This window comes from Zophobas morio, unplaced genomic scaffold (genome assembly GCF_036711695.1).
Source record: "Zophobas morio isolate AGI-343-1 ecotype UQ-CSIRO unplaced genomic scaffold, CSIRO_AGI_Zmor_V1 ptg000012l, whole genome shotgun sequence".
Classification (NCBI taxonomy): domain Eukaryota; kingdom Metazoa; phylum Arthropoda; class Insecta; order Coleoptera; family Tenebrionidae; genus Zophobas; species Zophobas morio.
Genome location: NW_026972117.1, coordinates 26,000,141 through 26,021,096, shown reverse-complemented (window position 1 = coordinate 26,021,096; position 20,956 = coordinate 26,000,141). Strand labels below are relative to the sequence as shown.

General features: G+C 31.3%; 1 protein-coding gene across 1 annotated transcript in view; it reads right to left on the bottom strand.

Moving 5' to 3' along the window:
• Positions 1-20,956, bottom strand: part of LOC135128453 (homeobox protein OTX2-A-like) — a 53,781-nt gene that overhangs the window by 16,442 nt on the left and 16,383 nt on the right. Inside the window, exon 2 of the mRNA XM_064055363.1 lies at positions 8,884-8,921. Within this exon, the coding sequence (XP_063911433.1) occupies positions 8,884-8,909 (26 nt within the window). The 5' untranslated portion in view covers positions 8,910-8,921. The remainder of the gene's footprint in view (positions 1-8,883; positions 8,922-20,956) is intronic.

Here is a 20,956-nt window from a genome sequence, read left to right as displayed (position 1 = left end):
AGCAGATTAGTTCTTTCCTTTAACACGGGTTGGTCATGATCCTGAATGTTAACAATGCATAAGTTCTGTACTGGTGCACGTTTTTAAACAGAAAAAACCGGTAGGTACTTGCCGACAACAAGTAGGTATTTTAACGCATTGTTTGGTTCGTAAATTTCGGTTTCAAGGTAACAGTTGCCTTAAGTGCACTGTACAAACTGCATTGTACAAATTGCACTGTACAGGTACCTACTCGGAAGGTATTTGTTAAACGTCACCCCTTTTCAATAAGAAAGAAAAGGAGCCAGCCGTCCTCAGACAGACAGCATGGTGCCTGAAAATCCTGGAACGCAAGAATTGGTCACTAATGTAGAAAATACTGTTATTATCGAGGGTTTAGGGCGGCACCACACAAACATCTTCCTATAAAAACTTTCTTAAATGGTTGTCTCGTTGGTCAATACATTTCTTCCTGTTAACAAACCCGAACGCTTCAAATACTCTTCTACGCGATTAACTCAAAAAATTGGGTTTCATTCACGAAAGCCGTTCTAGTAATTGTCATTAGAACGTACAAAGGAGTCAAGATGACACGAGATACAGCTTGATGCGGTGTTTTTGAGTTTGCTGTTATATGAATGGGGTAATAATCTATCTATTACCCCTTATGCCAATTAGAGACGCTGTCGTTTTATGCGATTTAAATCTAGCTCGGACTTTTTGATGATGGCATCTAGTCCCCTTAGCTTTATTAGGGGTAAACAGAGGGTGGCAATCGAGTTAAGCATGACATGATCACTCTGATAACGTTAATGATGGACCATTAGCCAAGCCGGTTGATGCAGCAAGACTGGATGTCAATTACTTTCATGACGTTTAATTTATTCCTTTATTACAAATTAAGCAAAAAACATTCTCATTACGAGACTGCAGCTTCATCTCTCATTTTTTTATTTATTCGTTGTACTCATGCAGCATCCGACGCTCAACGAACTAAACTTGTTACAAATAAAAAAATAATACATTCGACGATTGTGAGTTTGAAGTGCTTTTTTTCGTACAAAAGAAAGGGTATTTTTGATATTCTCACCAATCACCCTTGTATAAACTGCACCCATTGACGGAGTTAAAAAACACTGAGCTCCCTAGACGTTAGTTGTTTAAAATGTATTATAATCTCTCTTAATCTGGCAAGGCATCATGACGTTTCTTTTGTATTTTAAGATTATGTCGTCGCTAACGCCTCTTCTTAGGTCAAGGTGTCAAAGAAACCTGACGCTTGCATCAAGGACAATAAAGTCCAACGTGTTACAGACCGTAACCGAACACCCGAAATTTTGATGACAACTTTTTTCGGATTCTCTTAAGCCGAATTTATCTGATCTTAGATTGACGAGATCTATTTGGTGATTTTTTAAATATTTGGGGGTGTTAAAGTGTTATTAAAGGATTTAAAGACAAACTGGGACCTTTCAACAGCATATTGAATTAATTTTTTGTTATAGTATTAATCACTGTTTCATAAGTTTTGCTATTCCTTACTTGAACTGCAATTCCTTTCATAAAATTAAAATGAATGTTATCAGGAATACTGTTATCACGATAATTTAACCAAGCGACTATTTCATTCGCTATTGTATTAAAAAATGCCGTTTAAACTACACCTTTTCGAAGGACAAATTTCGGTTTGAATGTTTTCGTAACACAAAAGCAAAAGGGTTTGCTGGAACAAATTGTTACAAGTGCAGTCAGCCAATAACTTAACTTGTCGTAAATAACGATCTTCAAGAGGTGGACATAAGCTTTACCATTTCAAAAATTCTGAACCGCCCTTAATGGCGGCCTTATCTTTGTTTTTCATTGTTATTTTTTGCAGGTGGTTTACCGTTTCCAGTTAAGAGCTTAATCTGTTACTTACCTCGGGCAAACTACGGTGGAGTTACTTAAAAGTCAAAATGTTCTCGTAATAGGCTTAAAATGTTTGATTCGTCAAATATATCTTAAAATTGTAGAGTTTTTTGATTAGGTGAAATTAATAGATTTTACTTAACGGTATGTAACTCCATATGACGATAACTTTAATAATAATCGCTAAACAGTATCTACTGAAAATTTCGGTCAGTAAAATTAGAAACTTTTTTTGATTATAGAAATCAAAATATGCTACAATGAATTAAACACAAAGTAAATGTTTCCTAGTATTTTCTTAATAAGTTATTTGCAAATCTTCTTGATTGATAAAGATGGTTATGTTTCACGCACATAAATAGTGTAAGCAAACGTGCCACAAAAACCACATATTCTCATTTTTGAGAAGTCTTACTTATTAGGTCTAAAAATACGGATTTGGAACGGTACAACAGATAAACTAAAAAAAGTGTCAGTGAAAACTGATAGTCCTTATCTATTTAAAGGGGTAAACAGCTTCCGTTAATACCTATTTTAGGATATAATTCCTTTTTAGAATTAATAGGGGTGCAAGGATTATCCTACAAATTTTTAAATTCTTAGGTGCTGTCGGTACTTTGAATTCAGTTTTGTACCTTCACGACCAGGCAACTTGCGATGTTTTGAACGTGTCTAAGAGGATTATCAGGAGTGCCAATATCAATATGCAGTCAAGACAAATTTAACAATAGTGCTTCTAGTAATGGTGTTGAATGTGGTGTAGTGTTAAAACTTTTAATTTGAATTATTGTGCTGATATTTTTCCACCGAATTAAAAATGGACTTGTCACTTTTCTTAGAACGTTAATTTTTAATTTGCATTTACAAATTATTCAATAGTTGATTGAAAAGGTTAATAGTTTCCAGTTAAATTTTGCACATACTTGCCAATTTGGTAAGCGTTCAAGAAAATAAATTATTAATAACGGTTCTGCAAAAAAATGTAATCCACTTTTTAGAAAGGAATAAACAATTTTTTTTAACTCTTAAATCAACACTATATTGTTACCAAAATTTGTAGTAACCTACAAAATAAACTGTAACATTGCAAGATCAAAACTTATTTTTTTGGCAACTCTTTACTTCATTGAATTGTTTCCGCCCTATTCGGAACCCAATAAATCAGTTAACAAATAAGTGCTTTGGAATTTTAAGAAATTTTAATGTACCTAAGTGCTTTTACGGGTAGGGGTACAATATTGTCAGGCAACTTTCATTTCGCAAATTGACTCGGTTAAGGTTTCTCTTGCAGCGAAGCAGTCAACTTTTACCATTTTGAGGTATTTATTTTTGCATTAACTTTTATTTGGGTTTTACCTCGGAAGTTCAGGACACCCCTTTGGGGTACTGTCGTATAACTAGTAGCTAAATGCTAAATAAGGTACACAATTACAGTGGAAGATATGTATTGTGAACCATAAAATAATAGTTTGTTTTATGCGTATAAAGAGTTGCGTTTGGTCAATAACGTATTATTTGCGTCCTAATTGTGGACATTTCTAAAAAATATATTTTCATCTATTCAGATGTCCTAGATAAAAACTCCGCGGCCTTATATCTTAAGTACCGATAGATATTTTAGCTTGAAGAGGCAAGCTTCAGTTGGTGGGTACATTGCAAATATGATACATAGATGGCGTCGGTGTCGTCACGCAAACTTGTTGTTTTCTTCAATTCCAACGTATATATTGTTAACAGCAATTGAATTTGTGATAAACAAAAAAATATTCTTTGCATAAATTAAACGCAGTTTTGGCTCAATATTTTGTCTTACTAACTAAATAAAGTAAAGTAAAGTTTAGGTACACACAAAATCTTAACAAAAAAGGAAAAGGATAAAAAACTGAGTAAGAAGCAATAATAAAATATAAGATGTTCTATATGAAAAAACCGAAATATCGATACTTGAAAATTATAATATTTTAGTTTTTTTTTTTATAAACACTCAGTACATTAAGCTTCAATTTAATTTACAGCAAAACAAAGCGCGTACCTTCGATCATCTTTGCACAAAATATTGATAGATTTTGAAAATAACCCTATTGCGATTTTTTGCGAACCTTTTCATTGCCAAAAATATTCAAGAAAATTGGAATAAATTTAAAGTCTAAGAAGAAACCAATCAAAAAATGTAAAAATAGATATATTCAACGAACTGTACTGTAGCTTCTGACTTGTTTTTATTTTCAATAATAATGAGATATCAAAAGAACGCGCGCTTAATGGTTCATCCTGTATACAACTTTAATTTTTAATTTTTATTTTTTTTATCTACTGAAAATGAAATAAACACCTAGGTGATTTTGTTAGGTGTAATAATAATTTAATGTTCTACTAAAATCCGTTGAACATTATATACGTTGTAATTTAAAGAAACATGTTTTGGGGTGGTGTGCCAACCCCATATATGCGTTATACTTGCAGTGTACTAAATTAAGCTTCCTTTTTCAGCTTAAAAACAATGGAGTTTACAGAATTTCAATATCTCTATTCGTTCTCAAAATATTAGGCCGTGGAGTTTTATCTGATACACCTGTATACACAGTGTCTACAAATGATTCTGGTATCAAGGGGTGCTCTAGATTTTTTTTGTGAATTATTTTTCCGCTTTGTTGGTAACACAGTTGTACATTTTTTTGAAATTTGGAAACCGCCCTGGCATGGATGATGAATGATTAGTGAAATGTATTAATGGTAAATATTACAAAAAAGAGGTTAAATGAAGGTCCTACTGTACGCCGCTGACAGTAGGACCTTCATAGTTTCCTCCTCTAAATTCGCAAATCGACCCATGTGCGTCTGCTGGTCTGTGGTTTTAATATATTTTACAACTATTTTCACTCTAATAAATATTGTATTAATTGCAAAAGTTTCATGGGAATTGTGTACCTACTATATTTTTTCGAATTTAACAGATCTGTTTCGTTTTCGTACATATTTCAATAGGTTTATCTAACCATAAGTGAAATTTTATGTGATAGAAGCCATTTCCCAGATTTGCACCAAACATTTTGAAACTAAGATTTTTTAAGAATTTTACTTCAATTCACCTCCTTGGGGACAGAATTAAAAACAGCAAACATACTTTGAAGGTATTTTTATGTTTAATATTTACTTGAGAACATCAATCAAGTTGATGATTACTCACTTAACACAAGAATTTTTTATAGAATTTGTAAAAATACAGTTCATCTCTTTTCCTCCGTTACAGATTAAATGTGGGAAAATCTTTTCTTAGAAGAAATAGAATACGTATGAAGAATTTAACTCTAAAGTATTATCACTTTGCATATTACACTTTTGAACATTTAAATAATAATTTTTACTTCCCGAGCGTAAGCAAAGGAAGTATTGTAATCGAGTCCGTCGGCCGATTCTCTACTTTTACGTTTTCTCAACCTTTCATGACCCCTAGAGGACGAAGAAATAGGTCTCCCGTTTCCGTCTGTCTGTCCGTCTGTCTGTCGTCCCGGATTTTTATTATACAGATAATCTCCGAAAGTACTGGACCGATTATTGTGAAATTTTGTACTTATATTAGGAATACCATGTAGATGGTAAAACGCTAACCAAAATTTGTCTAATCATCCCCACCACTAATGCGATGACGTCACTTCAAAATTGTACTTAGTAAATGGGTTTCAAATTCTATAAAATAACACAGTCCTACACATGTACCCGAAACGTCCAGATTTTTGGAAAAAAAATCAAAATTAGGTAACAACATTTTGACATTTAATTTGGAATCTACAAAACCGAGTGCTTTGAAATCTTGCAGATGGTTTACAGTTATGATACGCATGATAAAATTTTAATCACAATATATTTACTTATCCCCTCCAAAAAATTGATGACGTCAGCTCAAAAGTTTGATGAATAAATCCTACCTAAAATGTACAAAATATGATGAGAGATATGTACTTGTCATTTATCTTTCCATTCATATTTTTTGGATTTGGATATACAGGTGACTCAAAAAAATTAATGAACGCGTCAATGTATTTTATTGATTAAATCAGAAACTACAACACCAAATGCTTTGAAACCTTTGAGATATTTTAAAGTTATCATAATCGTGGTAAATTTTTGATCAAAATGTATTTACTCTTCCCCCTAAAAAATTGATGACGTCACCCCAAAATTTTGCTAAGTAAATCCTATCTTAAATGTACAAAATATGATGAGCATGTACTTGTGATTTATCATTCCATTCATATTTTTTTGATTTGCATATACAGGGTCACTCAAAAAAATTAATGAATGCGTGAATTTATATTATTGATTTAATCAGGAACTACAGAACCGATTGGTTTGAACTCTTAGAGATGTTTTAAATTTATAAGCATGGTAAAATTTTGATGACGCCGCCGCAAACTTTTGCTGAAAAAATGCTATCTTAAATATGTAAAGAATGATGAGTGATTGTGATTTATCACTGCATTTTCTAGATTTGCTTATACGGGGTGTCTGAAAAAAATTAAAGACTGAGTCAATTAATTTTATTGATTAAATCAAAATTGAATACTTTGACATCTTCAAACGTATTTGTCTTAAATTACAAGTACTATGCAGAGTGTTCTTTTTATCTGTTCACGCCTGACAATATTTGCATAGGCAACATATTATACACCCCAGAGACGACTTCGTCCAATTTAATTTTTTTTAATAAGCAATCATTACAATTATAAAAAAAATACAAACATGGCATGCCAAATAATGACCAAATTGAAAAAAGTAATACTCAATTTATTTTAAAATACTCCGCTTCAAAAATGTAATACGAAAAAAAACATAATAGGCATGCAGTCGTCACGTTTCCGACAGCGAGGAAAGTACTGTCTAAACTCTTTAGACCAATTTTTTTACGATGTCTTAGCAACAAAAATCTGAACTTTTATTGAAAAATGTTTTTAAAATTGCATAAAATGTAGAGTTTGAAAACAAATAAGATGCTTGTGTAAATTTATCTTACATATCAATAAATGTTCAACTAGGGACAGTGACTACTTTGGAGCGAATAATATTTGGAACGATTTATATGTTACTCTGTATACACTATCCCATGAAATAGGTGATAATTTAAATACCGAAAAATGAACTTAGTATTGGGGTGTGTGAATTGTTCACTTGAATGAGATCCACCTTTATTTTTTGTTACAAAGCAGCTTTTGCTTTTTATAAGGTTTTTATCATTAACTTTACTTATAAAGAGGAAATAACAAAGTTGTAATTTTTTACGTTAAACCTTGTATAAAAGAATTTTTTGTATAAAAACTCTTGAGCTCCTTAATTTACGTCAGGTACCAGTTACAAAATAAACACTTTTAGATGTGCGTAAAATTGTGATATCGATTATAATATTAATTTTTGTAGACAAATCCTATGGCTGTCATCACTATTGTATTTCAGCGATTGTGCAACCTCTTCAACTACATACTATCAATAAAGAATAAAACCTCTAATTTGTTAGCAAAACAGCTATTCACTCTCCGGCTTAGCTTTGTAATGGATGCATAATCATCAAGTAAATCACTCTATTATCTGTTGAAAATCACTCAACTTAATTTACTGGTCATCATTATGGTACGTCCACTAAATAGACGCACGTGTGTTTGAATGATTGGGTTTGGAGTACAATAAATTGATCGGATGTTACCAACTGTGGGCTAAAACCCATCCTTTGCTGCTATGGCGACGGATTGCATTAAGTACACTCTGATTTATAGACAGACAAAAATGCAAATCCCTCTTCTCGCTAGTGTAGAGGTAGAGAAAAGGGGGACGCACAACTAGTAGAAGTTCAACTAGATAATTCAACACAGTGATCACTGAAAACATTTTCAGTTAAAAACAACCGATAAAATTTTAAAACCAGATTAAAACATTTTTTTGATAAGTACTTCATGAATGTAACAGGATTTCACCCTTGATCGACAATTAGATAATAATGGAATAAAACTATGTACAAACTATGTAATATTTGTTCTGTACAAATAAAAATTGTTTGCCGCAGTAAAATTTAACAACAGCTTTTATTCAGTGTAATCTGAAAGTTGCGATTTTAGTAGTAGTTCATAAATAGTATTGTCAACATTTTGTTATGGCCCTGTATTGTGTGAGATATTTTTTATTCGAATGTGATATGGGAGCATTTAATGCCATCCCTGTGTAAAAATGCGTTGCGTGAATTGGGGTCAGACAAGTAGCCTTTTACGGTTGTTATCTCAAGACTCCAGCAGCAATGTAGCTGTGATGGCCATCGAGAGCCCGACTGCAAACCCAGATAAGAGCTGAAGTGGCTGTGAAGAGGGGTTGGTCCCTTCAATCAACCCCACGACTAGACAACTCTATTAGAGGAGCACACGACTTTATGTTTATTGTTTTACAGTGGGAAACTTACACCTCGTAACCGTTGAAGTGTGTAATTGAATCAAACGAAGTTGCAGATGCAAGCAGCTTCAGCAACGAATGGTAGTTCGATTGAATCAATAGTAAATTACCAAACGATTTTAAATTGTGTGAAAACTTAAAAAAAAACAAACTTCAAATTTTTTACAGATTTTGTTATTCTTGAAATATTTATTTCAAATATTTTTATATATTTTTTATTCAAATGATATTTACATTAGTACAACAAATTTAATTTGGATTTCTTTAAAATTAAATATTTTAATTTAAAAAAGTTTACTATTTCTATATAGCAATATATATTGGTCAATAAAAAGTAAAACGGCAGAAAGTTAAAAAATAATAACAGTCTTTGATATGAAAAGCCCCAAGACTCACCAACATACAACACAAAATCTGTCCTAAATAAAATACTTAAATAATAATTACTTAGAACAGACACCCAACAAACCTCTAAACCGAATTAAAATTAATAGTGGTATAAACGTAAAATGGTATGCAATACAAAATTTAACCTTAACATGTAAAATCTTTTTTCATCAAACTTACCCAGCAGTAAGACTGTTTGGCCACATCTACTTTGGTCCCTGCAAACAGAAGGTAGTATATTAGCATATGGATAAAATGTTTATGTTTTTAGATTATATTTGTTATTTTATTAGTCAATTTAGATATGTAATTATTTTGTTCAGTAAATGCAAACACACTGGAATTTTGGATTTTAAATTTATTATGTGTAACAGAAAGCAAAAGAAAAAATTCCCCTCATAAACGAACTTAGACAGAACTTTCCTTGCGCCTGAAGCACAATCAAAACAAATCCAGTCCAGTAGAATATGGGCTAAAATTAATAGCATACATCTTTTTTGTTGAATAAAATATAATTAATATTTATTTGAATTTACTTATTAGATATAGTTGTAAAAATACATTTTAATAGGCAAACAAGACAGTAAAATTACAAAAAGCATTTTATTTATTTACAAGAAAATAATAATATAAAGATCATTGAATTTTATTAAATAAATTAATAAAACTTAAAACGTTATAATTTAAAGTGAAATGGAGAAAAATTTAAAAACATTTTATCGCGTTGACGTTTTAATTTGTTTCTTATTCATGGCATTGATGATTACCAAATTTTGCCATTTTTATTTCTCGAGTAGGTACTGTAATACGGATATTAGAGAAGTAATCTTCATCTTAAATACTGGGCCCTTCATTATGAAATTCTATGTGTACTTTAGGATTACTTTTGTGTAACATAATATGCTTCTTTGTGGATCACTCAATCTCTTATTTTTAACTTTGCATATATAGGCTTTAAAAAAAAAATCATGATTATGAAACACATTTTACAATGTGTGTTAGAAACCAAAACTAATTGCTAAATTTTGTATACGCCTGAAGGTGAAATCAAAGATACATCTAAATTTTGTTGTTTATAACTCGTAATTTTTTTTAAGCTAACAAGTTATTATTTGATAAAGGTTTATGAACTTTGTTACTTAAATCAGTGGATCATATTGCAAAAATTCCAAATTTGGGGTGAATTTTGAGTTTTTGTTGACTCTATTATATACTCAAAATAAATTTCTACGAGTAAATTAACAATTTTAGATGTTGCGAAAAACTATGTTTCGGCTAGAACCTGAAAAAAGCTTTACAACGAAATTGTAAAACACCTTTTTGTCAGTTAAGTATAGTTAATGCCAGGGTTATGACACCTATAAGTAGCCAGGTATAGGTATAATAAAACTATCACTATTTGGAAGTGACTTCACAAGTTTTGTTAGCGCTTAGGATGGTTTATACTTTAGTCCCTGCTGTAAATAGGACTAAAGGATAAACCATCCTAAGTGCTAACAAAACTCCGCAGTGAAGTCACTTCCAAATAGCGATAGTTTTGCCAGAGAACGTAGAGAAGCGTCATAGTTTAAATTAAATGACGGTTGAGGACTCCTCGACTTATGTTGGCAACAGTGTTTGTTTCTAACTAGAAATAAAATTAACTACAATAGAAAAAATGTCATAATATTTTTAACGACGCGTTTTACTTTCAACAAATTGACACTGATACACATCCTAACCGGTTTCGACTATAATTTCTTGCTGTTTCAACTTTGGAATTCTCAATTTTTCGAAATTTTAGTTTAGGGACTTTTCAGTTTATTCCTATTTATTATTCAATGTTGGGATTTTATAAATTCTCAATTTTTGAATTTCTCGGTTTTCAGTTTTTCTCTTCAATTTTACGATTTTTAAATATTTCGATTTTTCAATTTTTGACTTTTATAAACCCTTTATTTGTCGATTTTTCAATTGATTGATTTTTCAGGTTTTTTGGTTTTTCAATTTTTCTATTTTTTCAGGTTTCGATTTTTCAAATTCACTTTTTTGATTTTTCGATTTCTCAATTTTTCAATTTTTTAATTTCTCAGTTTTTGGACATTTCAGTTTTGGGATTTTTCAGTTTACTTATTATTGAATTTTTCGATCTTACGATTTTGCAGGTTTTAGATTTTTCAATTTTTCGATTTTTTTAAGGTTTCGATATTTCGACTTCACTTTTTTGATTTTTCGATTTCTCAATTTTTCGATTCTTTAGGTTCTCAGTTTTTGGATATTTCAGTTTTGGGATTTTTCAATGTTTCTGTTCTTCGAGTTTTCCATTTTTGACTTCTGGATTTTTCGATGTGTCGACTTTTTACTTTTTCGATTTTTAAATTTTAGATTTCTCAATTTTTTGGTATTTTAATTATTCAATATTTAAAATTTTAGATTTTTCGATTTCTCGATTTTTTATTTCAACTTTTCCATATTTAAATTTTTCAAATGTTTCGATTTCTTAATCTTTCGATTTTTCGACTTCCCGGTTTTAGATTTTCTGTTTTTCACTTGTCGTTTTTTCAATTTTTCGATTTTTGAATTTTAGATTTTTCAGTTTTTTAATATTTTAATTTTTCAATATTTAAAATTTTAGATTTTTCGATTTCTCGATTTTTCATTTCAGTTCTTCGATATTTCCGTTTTTCATGTTTTCGAATTTTTCAAATGTTTTGATTTCTTAATCTACCGATTTTTCGACTTCCCGGTTTTAGATTTTCTGTTTTTGAATTATCGTTTTTTCAAATTTTCGATTTTTCAATTTTTCAGATTTGACATTTATAACTGTCAATTTTTCGATTTTTCAATTAATCGATGTTTTGATTTTCCCATTTCTTGACTTTTGAGGATTTCGATATTCTTGTTCTTCAATTCTTTAATTTTTCGATTTTTCATTTTTTAGTTTTTTTAATGTTTCGATTTTTCGACTTCACTTTTTGGATTTTTCGATTGCTCAATTTTTCGACTTTTTACGTTCTCAGTTTTTGGATATTTCAGTTTTCGGATTTTTCAGGTTTTCAATTTTTCAGTTTTTCTTTCATTTTTCAGTTCGAAATCACAGTTTGGGATTTTTCAATATTTCGATTTTTCGACTTTTCGATTTTTGACTTCTGGATTTTTCGATGTGTCGATTATTTTACTTTTTCGATTTTTCAATTTTTCGATTTTTCAATTTTTCGATTTTTAAATTTTAGATTTTTAAATTTTTAAAATTTTAGATACAGTAATGTTCGGTTATAACGAACCTCATGGGACTGGGAAACGTAGTTCGTTATATCCGAAGTTCGTTATAAATGATCTCAAAAAAATCGATACATACTTTCATAAACTGAACTATGTATTTCAGGATGCAACATTTAAAAGTATTACAAAAATATAAACATGTAAAGATAATAATACAGTAGTACATATAAGAAAAAAAACTTGATTAATAAAAAGTTGATTAAAAATAAAAGTTGTTACTTAAAATAATCTCAAATTTTACGTTGCTTCTTGTGAGAAAGATTAATTTAAGAGGGTTTTGGGATCGTTCCCTCTTGTTCTTCTTTTTCTTCTTCGTTATCATCATCGTCTTCAGTCTCATCTTCTGTTTGAATGTTGCATTAAACTAATTCTACAATAGCAGCAGCATCATCCAAAATTTCAGACTTCACTACAATATCGTCAAAATGGACGTATTCTTCGAAGTCGATATCAAATTCATCGTCAGAATTGCTTTCGTGCTTTCTCAGCCATTCAGCCAATAGTAGTTCGTCTTCTGGGGTGGAATTTTGTTTCTATAACGATAAAATATCGGTACCGATAAAATGTGGTCGTCTCTTTCTTTCGCATCTGAAATATATATTTTCGTCCTTGTCATTTATCGCTTCGTATCGTATCGTATCGGTAGAAACAAAATCCCACCCCTGGTTCAAATTTTTCCTCACACTGGAGAAACCCAGCATGTCGAAAACAATTAGCAATTGTTTGTTCTGATACTTTTTGCCATGCCATACTGATAAAATTGACGGAATCTAATAGATTCACACAAAAGTGTTCCTGACCATTGTCGAGATAAAACTGACTGGTGAAAAAGTTCGTTATAAACGATTTTTTTTTCTTAAATATTAAAAATTTGGTTCGTTTTATCCGAAAGTTCGCTATAAGCGGGTTCGTTATAATCGGAAAAAAATAACACGTATCTTATGGTACTTCAGTTCGTACTTTGCAAGTTGGTTCGTTATATCAGGAAGTTCGCTTTAACCGGGTTCGCTATAAGTGATCATTACTGTATTTCGATTTCTCGATTTTTCAGTTCAGTTCTTGGATATTTGAATTTTTCAAATTTTCGAATTTTTCAAATGTTTCGATTTCTTAATCTTTTGATTTTTCGACTTCCCGGTTTTAGATTTTCTGTTTTTCAATTGTCATTTTGTCAAATTTTCGATTTTTTAATTTTTCAAATTTTGATTTTTAAAAATTTCTCAATTTTTCGATTTTTCAATTAATCGATGTTTTGATTTTCCCATTTCTTGACCTTCGACTGTTTCGATTTTCCTGTTCTTCAGTTCTTTAATTTTTTGATTTTTCAGGTTTTAGATTTTTCAATTTTTCGACTTCACTTTTTTGATTTTTCGATTTTTCGGTTTTTATTATATTTCAGTTTTAGGATTTTTCAATATTTCAATTCTTTGGCTTTCCTATTTTTGACTTCTGGATTTTTCAATGTGTCTACCTTTTTACTTTTTCGATTTTTCAATTTTTGGATTTTTAAATTTAAAATTTTTCAATCTTATGATATTTTAATTTTTCAATATTTCTTAATCTTTCGATTTTTCGACTTCCTGGTTTTAGATGTTCTGCTTTTCAATTTTTCGATTTGTTAATTTTTCATTCCCGATTTATCGAGATTTGATTGTTCGGGTTTTCGATTTATCAGTTTTTCAATTTTCTCTTTTGGCCTATTTCGGTTTCTTAGTTTTTCCAGTTTTTCATTTTTTCGTTTTTTGAGTTTTCCGCTTTTCCAACTTTTCAACTTTTAACTTTTTATTTGTCGATTTCTCTATTTTTCGATTTTTCGACTTCATCACTTTTCGATTTCTCGTTCTTTTGATTTTTCAATCTCTCAATTTTTCAAGTTTTTAAATTTTTAAGTTTTTTGATTTCTCGATTTATCGAGATTTGGATTTTCGATATTTTGATTGTCAATTTCTCAATTTTTAAATTGATCAATTTTTAACTTTTAGATTTTTCGATTTTGGCCTACTTCGGTTTCTCAGTTGTTCGACTTTTCGACTCCACCATGTCTTGATCTTTTGATTTTTTGGTGTTTCATTTTTCGATTTTCAGTTCTTCGATATTTCGATTTTTCAATGTTTCGGTTTTACGATTTTTCAAGGTTTCGATTTTTCGATTATTAGATTTCTCGATTTTTCGAATTTTCGATTATTTTAATTTTTCATTTTTTTTGTTCTCACTGTTAATATCATACAGTGTATCGAAAACAACTACAAAAATTGTCACTAAAAACATTTAGTTCTAGTTATATCCATAATTTATTATATTTAAAATAATTTGTGACTGCATCAATTGTCGTCTGGCGCGGGTATAACAGACTTCGGTCTCTGCCTGAGCGCTTCATTTTAATAATAATAATAATTTAAAAATTCATACAAAATACAACATAGTGTTTCCAAAACAATTTCCCGAAAAAAATCCATTGGGTTATTACGATTTCAACAATATTCTTAGTTTAAGACATTTTGCTAGTATAAAATACAAACAAAGAATTAATTCTTAGTTAAACAAAATATGTAAAATCATGTAAATATGTACCAAAAATATTCACTTAGTCGTTATAAAAACCGACCAAACAACTCTGTACCTGACAGCGCAAAGTGCATAACTCCATTTCTACATAAAATTGGATAATGGGTATTTTTTGCTAAAAAATGTTGACGCTTTTTTGTATAATTCAGGTATTTACAATTGTTTATTTGTTATATTCAATATTTTGTATTATATATTTAGAATAAGCTAATAATTTGTCTGGTCTGTAAAACGAGCCACAAATAATTGCTCTCACTGAAAACTGACAATTTGGAGTTACGCACTTTGCGCTCGCAGGTACAGAACTATTTCCAGTAGAAATTATAGTCCAAACCAACCAAATCGCTTCTAAACGCTTAGAGTCGATATGCCCTGAACGCGCTCTGGTCTGTAGATCAAACTAGTTCTCAGGCGACGAGTTGTAGTGAAACAAGTTTTTTTATTGCCACGACTATTTAAATTTGGCGCTTGCCTTTGGCGGTTGAGGACTCCAATGTCAATAAGGGTGGTTTTGCAAAATCAGCCTCTATGTCGCATCTATATTAATCTATGGTTTTGCTAAACCTAAGTATGCTTGAATTATTTTGTTAATCTGGCGTTTGTATAGTTTTGGAAATTTCTATCTACCCTATAAAATATTATTACCAATAACGAGACGGACAGTAGTACAATGGTAAGAAATATTTATGGCTCATACCAGTTCACCCGAATTTGTCGGAGAACATTTAGCAGGTAGTTGTACTCATAAAATAATGGTCATTTATGTTCGTGAGTAACGATGGTCCCTGCCCGAACCTGGATTATTCTGCTTTCTAAAATCTGGAGATTACCGGCACGTGATAACTTCACATGATAATTTCCAAAACTATAGATCTTAAGTCTGTCTTACAAACATTAAAACTAAAATACTTAAAGCAACCCAATAGATTACAACTTTAAAATTAGTACATAAGTGATGCAAATTTGCATTAATGTATAGTTAACATTGCATTTACTGTGGGAAATGATAATAATTTAATACATTTACATTGTTAAATAGATAGTCAAGGTTTTTGAACGCCATTTTTTTGAAAAAGTGACTGAAGAAAATTCAAAAGTCGCCATGACAATATTATTGTACTTTAGAGAATCCATCTTAATTTTCCTTCTTTCCGATCTACTAAGTACATGTCGTTATCACAAAAAGTGACAAGACAAAAAACGGGATTGGATGATAGTCCGAATATTCAAAATAAGAGAAATAAAAAGAATTGCACTGGTTATCCCACTTACAAACTATTAATCTAAAAAGAGTTATGAATCTCTTCAGTGTCCAAGAATCTTTAAAAACCACAATGTTATTTTTGAAACTTTATAAATTAAATTTAGTTGTTTTAATTCCAAACCAAAGGAAAATAAACGTTGAAAGATTCTTCAATCCTAATTTTTTCTATTTGAAACTAAATTTGGACTCACCGTTCAAGTTTGCGAAATTGAAGGAAAAGAGGTAAATGATGGTGATGGTAGGTTTCTCGCGTGGGACTTTACACCTGTTTCAGGTCTTGCGAACACAAATATTTTGAAACAGAATGCGCAGTGGCAATATGCGCATACACGGCCATTACGGCACTACTACATGAAGCCGTTACCCATCGTACCTGTTCGAAGGTAGAAACAATAATTTATACGCCATTTGCATTTTTGTTAACTATTGAATAATACAAATTGTAGGGTGTACGACGATCAGATTTATTATTGTTACAGAGAAGGAAGTAGAAATGTACATTTGGAAACTTGCGACCAGAGAACTTTCATGATTCAAAAAAAATAATTGAAAAATGTCAACACTGATGGTTCAATAAAACATTTTTTATACCACAGCAAATATAGGTAGGTACCAAATTTCTAATGTGAAAATACCACTACCCCAAGATGTTATTTCACCATCTAAAGCAATCGCAGAAGTATAACTGTATAATTGTAAATATCTCCACTTATCTCACAAATTACCTATAATTAGATTCTTGAATAGCATTTAGTGTCAAAGAATCTTTAAAAACCAAAATGTTATTTTTGAAACTTTAGGGAAATGTAGTTGTTTTAATTTCTAAACAAAGGAAAATAAAAGTTGAAAGATTCTTTAAAACTAAGAGTAAGTTAGTTTAAAAATATAAAATCTACGTCACCTCACAGTCCAAGTTTGTCAAATTGAACGAAAGGAGGTAAACGATGGTGATGCTAGGTTTCTCGCGTGGGACTTTACACACTGTACACTTGTGCAGAACTCCTCCGTACAGAGCTATTTTGAAACAAAGTGCGCAGTGGTGATATGCGCATACGCGGCCATTACGGCACTACCGCTACTCGTTGTACTTTGTACCAGTAGCGGCTGGTGGGTCAAAATTTCGGGTCGGCCAAATTTTTTGAGTCTACACCTTTGTGTTATAAAGTTTCGTAATATATGGCCGCTACTCGTTAACCACTGACATTTTACGTGCCAGGATGTACAAAAACATCTCGAATGTTTCGACCTCGACTTGTTAAAATAATTTTTTTTATAGGAAATTGACAATGTCAGTTTGATTCCAAATACTATTAATCGTGAATTCTACTTGTTCTGCCTTATCATCAATTGAGAACCACCGAAAAAATTATTTTTACTGGGTTCCGCGTCGACCGGTGGCTATACGGCTTGCCGACCCCGGACATCCACAATTAAATAATAATAATAATAATAATAATTAAATAATGACATGCAGTTAAAAATATAAAAAAAAGTAATAATAAAAGCACCAACTGTTAACTATTTTCATTTCTGAAATATCTGAAAACGCTTAGATGCTAAAAATGCAGAAAAAACGCATTTATGTTGTAGCAAAGTTATGTACTAACAATAAAATTTTAGATAATTTAATGTAATTTTTTCTAACCCAAAACCACTTGCATAACCAAATTATTTTTTTCACTAGCAGCCATGACTCATGCAAATGTCGACTCATTTAGAGGGAGCAAATTCAACTTTTGCGACCACCGGTTCAAAAAGAAAAATTGAGGTTATGTACGCAATGTTTGATGTGATTATTTCTTAAAAAATGAACAAATGTGTGCCACAAACACTACTTGAGTATACGCATGGTAGTTGGTAGACGGTAGAAGATAAAATGATTAACTCAGCGACAAGTATAAACGGTTTTCTTTGTGTTGAAGATTTAGATTAAGTTTGATTAGGAATCAAAACAAAATCATGTTGCGTCAAAAAATTTAACGTTTATTTTTTCAGTTTATTGTCTTATGATTTCTACTAGTGAAAAAAATAGTATATTAACCACGGTTGCAAAGCCACTTCTAGACCTCGCGCCTCAGAGCCCTCGACGCTGCGCGTCTCGGGTTCTAATTTGCGCTCGGTCTAGAATGCTTGGCTCTGCAACCTTGGCTAATAATATACTATTTTTCACTAGCAGCCTGGACGCATGCAAATGTCGACTCATTTAGTGGTAGCAAATTCAACTTTTGCTACCACGGGTTCAAAAAGAAAAATTGAGGTTATGTACGCAGTATTTGATTTGATTATTTCTTAAAAAATGAACAAATGTGTGCTACAAACATTACTTGAGTATACGCATGGTAGTTGGTAGACGGTAGAAGATAAAATGATTAACTCGGCGACAAGTATAAACGGTTTTCTTTGTGTTGAAGATTTAGATCAAGTTTGATTAGAAATCAAAACAAAATCATGTTGCGTCAAAAAATTGAACGTTTATTTTTCAGTTTATTGTCTTATGGTTTCTACTAGTGAAAAAAATAGTATATTAACCACGGTTGCAAAGCCACTTCTAGACCTCGCACTTAGAGCCCTCGACGCTGCGCGTCTCGGGTTCTAATTTGCGCTCGGCCTAGAATGCTTGGCTCTACAACCTTGGCTAATAATATACTATTTCTGTATGGTCGCCTAAAAAGCTTTGTGTGCACCTCGGTCAAAGAGAACTCTTTCGGCTTTATCTGATTTGTAAGCCTCGGTCTCAAACTTCAGATCGGTCGAAAAAGTTCTTCTTTATGGCTGATACACAAATAACTATTATTATTAATTACGATAGTAACGATTTTTAAAAAATGACTGTGATTTAGACTGCGTTATTTTTGGTAGATTTGAGTTAATCTGTAAAATTTACCCTCATTAGAACCCCAAGAAAGCTTTACAATGTAATAGTTCTTATTATGACGATCATCTGTTTGTATTATAATAAAAGCTTTTATTTGAAAAATGGTAGACACCTTTCTGTCAGTTAAGTATATTTAAGCTGGGGTTATGGCACCTATAAGTAGCTAGGTATAGTTTCCTCAAACCTATAAGGCGTTTATGGCTTTGACGTTTAAAGTACTTTACAGCCGACCCTTCATAAAGCTTAGTAAATGTACACCATGCCACGTGCCAGGGACGGCCGAGACCCGAAGGACCGGACTAAGAGTAATTTTGTTTTTAACGTTTCTTTCGTACCTTAATTATTTAATCATTATTCTGCACATTTGAAAATATTATTAAGATACTGAAAGCAAATAACATAAAATCTTTAATAAGTACGATCGCAATCATAGAAAACTGGTCCACTAAGTTTTTTGATAAATCAAATAATTTTGACGATGTTACCGTCCTTTGTTTCAAATCCAGAGGGTACATTCATATTGCTGTTATATTAAAAATAATACATGACTAGAGAGCCAAAAGTATGCAGCAAAATTTTGAGAAATATGATCATGTATAGTGAACCAAGAGTTATAAGGTTATATGGCCATCATAAAATCATCCCATTGTGTCGAAGTTAAGTTGTTTACAATAGAAAAGGTTTTAGGGTCGTAAATAACGTGTCCACTGCAGCTCGACCGGCTCTTGTGGTTTCGTTCAGGGGCGACTTTCACTAAATATGAAAATCCACCACTCCACTATTTCTTTACTACCTGCAGCCGCTGAGGGTTCCGAAATAACCACTCGCTTTGAAAGCCGGCCCTGTTAAATATGAGCAAGAAATGTTTAGAAGATGATTTATTGCCAACCGGTAAGCTTAGTGCGAACCACACAAAGGGGGTATTTATTTGCGGTCAACTACTTTTATGATGGCCATATAACCTTATAGGTCTTGGTTCACTATAATATGCATGAAATTTATGCAAATATGCTGTAACTTTATTAATATATGCAGAGATATGCAGTTGCATATCCTCCAAAAATTGAAAATAAGTGTAATAACACAACTAAATTTATTTACAAATTATAAAAACAAGTTTATCAAGCTTAATTTTTTTAATAAAAAATACATAGATAAATAAAATTTTTAAAAATTATTGCCTTACACTAAATAGTGTCAAATAAATAAAAATTAATAATAATAGGCCATTTAATTAGTATTTTTGGAGCAATTTATTTTTAAATACTTTTCGAAATATTGTAGCAAAAAATTTTGCCGATGATCCGAAAACATATATTTGTAAATAGAAATGCGGTTTGTAGCAGAAGCTACAAAACACAGTGCCTTCTTGAAGAATAAATTTAGGAAAAGATCAGTACAGGGCACGGTTGATAAAACCGTTAATTGTGAATTTAACAGAGTCGAGTGATTATGACAGTGACTATTTCGATCAATAAATAAGCAGTAGTAGTTAATAAGTAAATAAAAACTAACTAAAATTCTACAATTCTAACTAATTTGCTGTAATAAAAAATTATTCAGTACAAAGTTATTTTGTTTTTACTTAAAATAAAAAACTCGAAAGGCGCAGTTGTCGGTAAATGCAAAACTCAGTCCTGCCCTGTGCTTTTACCAGAAAAGGTCTTTTCAGGTAGGTATCGGTGAGCGGGTTTAAGACATCCGGTTGTGAGGGCCTATTGAATTATAATGGGAGTCAAATTGGTGTGAAGTCATAAACGCCTTATATGTTTGAGGGAACTCTATAGGTATAGCAAAACTACCGCTATTTGGAAGTGACTTCACTGCGGACAAAAGTTTTGTTAGAGCTTAAGATGATTTTTAGTCCCTACTGTAAATGTGCCTATCATAGACACTCCGCAGTGAAATTTTGATTATAACTGGGTGCTAGTCCGAACTTTTTAAATAAGAAATATAAAATGAATTGCACTGGTTTATCCCACTTACAAACTATTAATCTAAAAAGAATTAATCTCTTCAGTGTCAAAGAATCTCTAAAAACCAAAATGTTATTTTTGAAACTTTACGGAAAAGTAGTTGTTTTAATTTCTAAGCAAAGGAAAATAAAAGCTGAAAGATTCTTTAAAACTAAGAGTAAGTTAGTTTAAAAATATAAAATCTACGTCACCTTTTCTTCTTTGTCAAATTGAACGAAAGGAGGTACACGATGGTGATGGTAGGTTTCTCGCGTAGGTCGTTATACTTGTTACACGTACTGATAACACTTATTGTGAAGAACTCAGAACTAT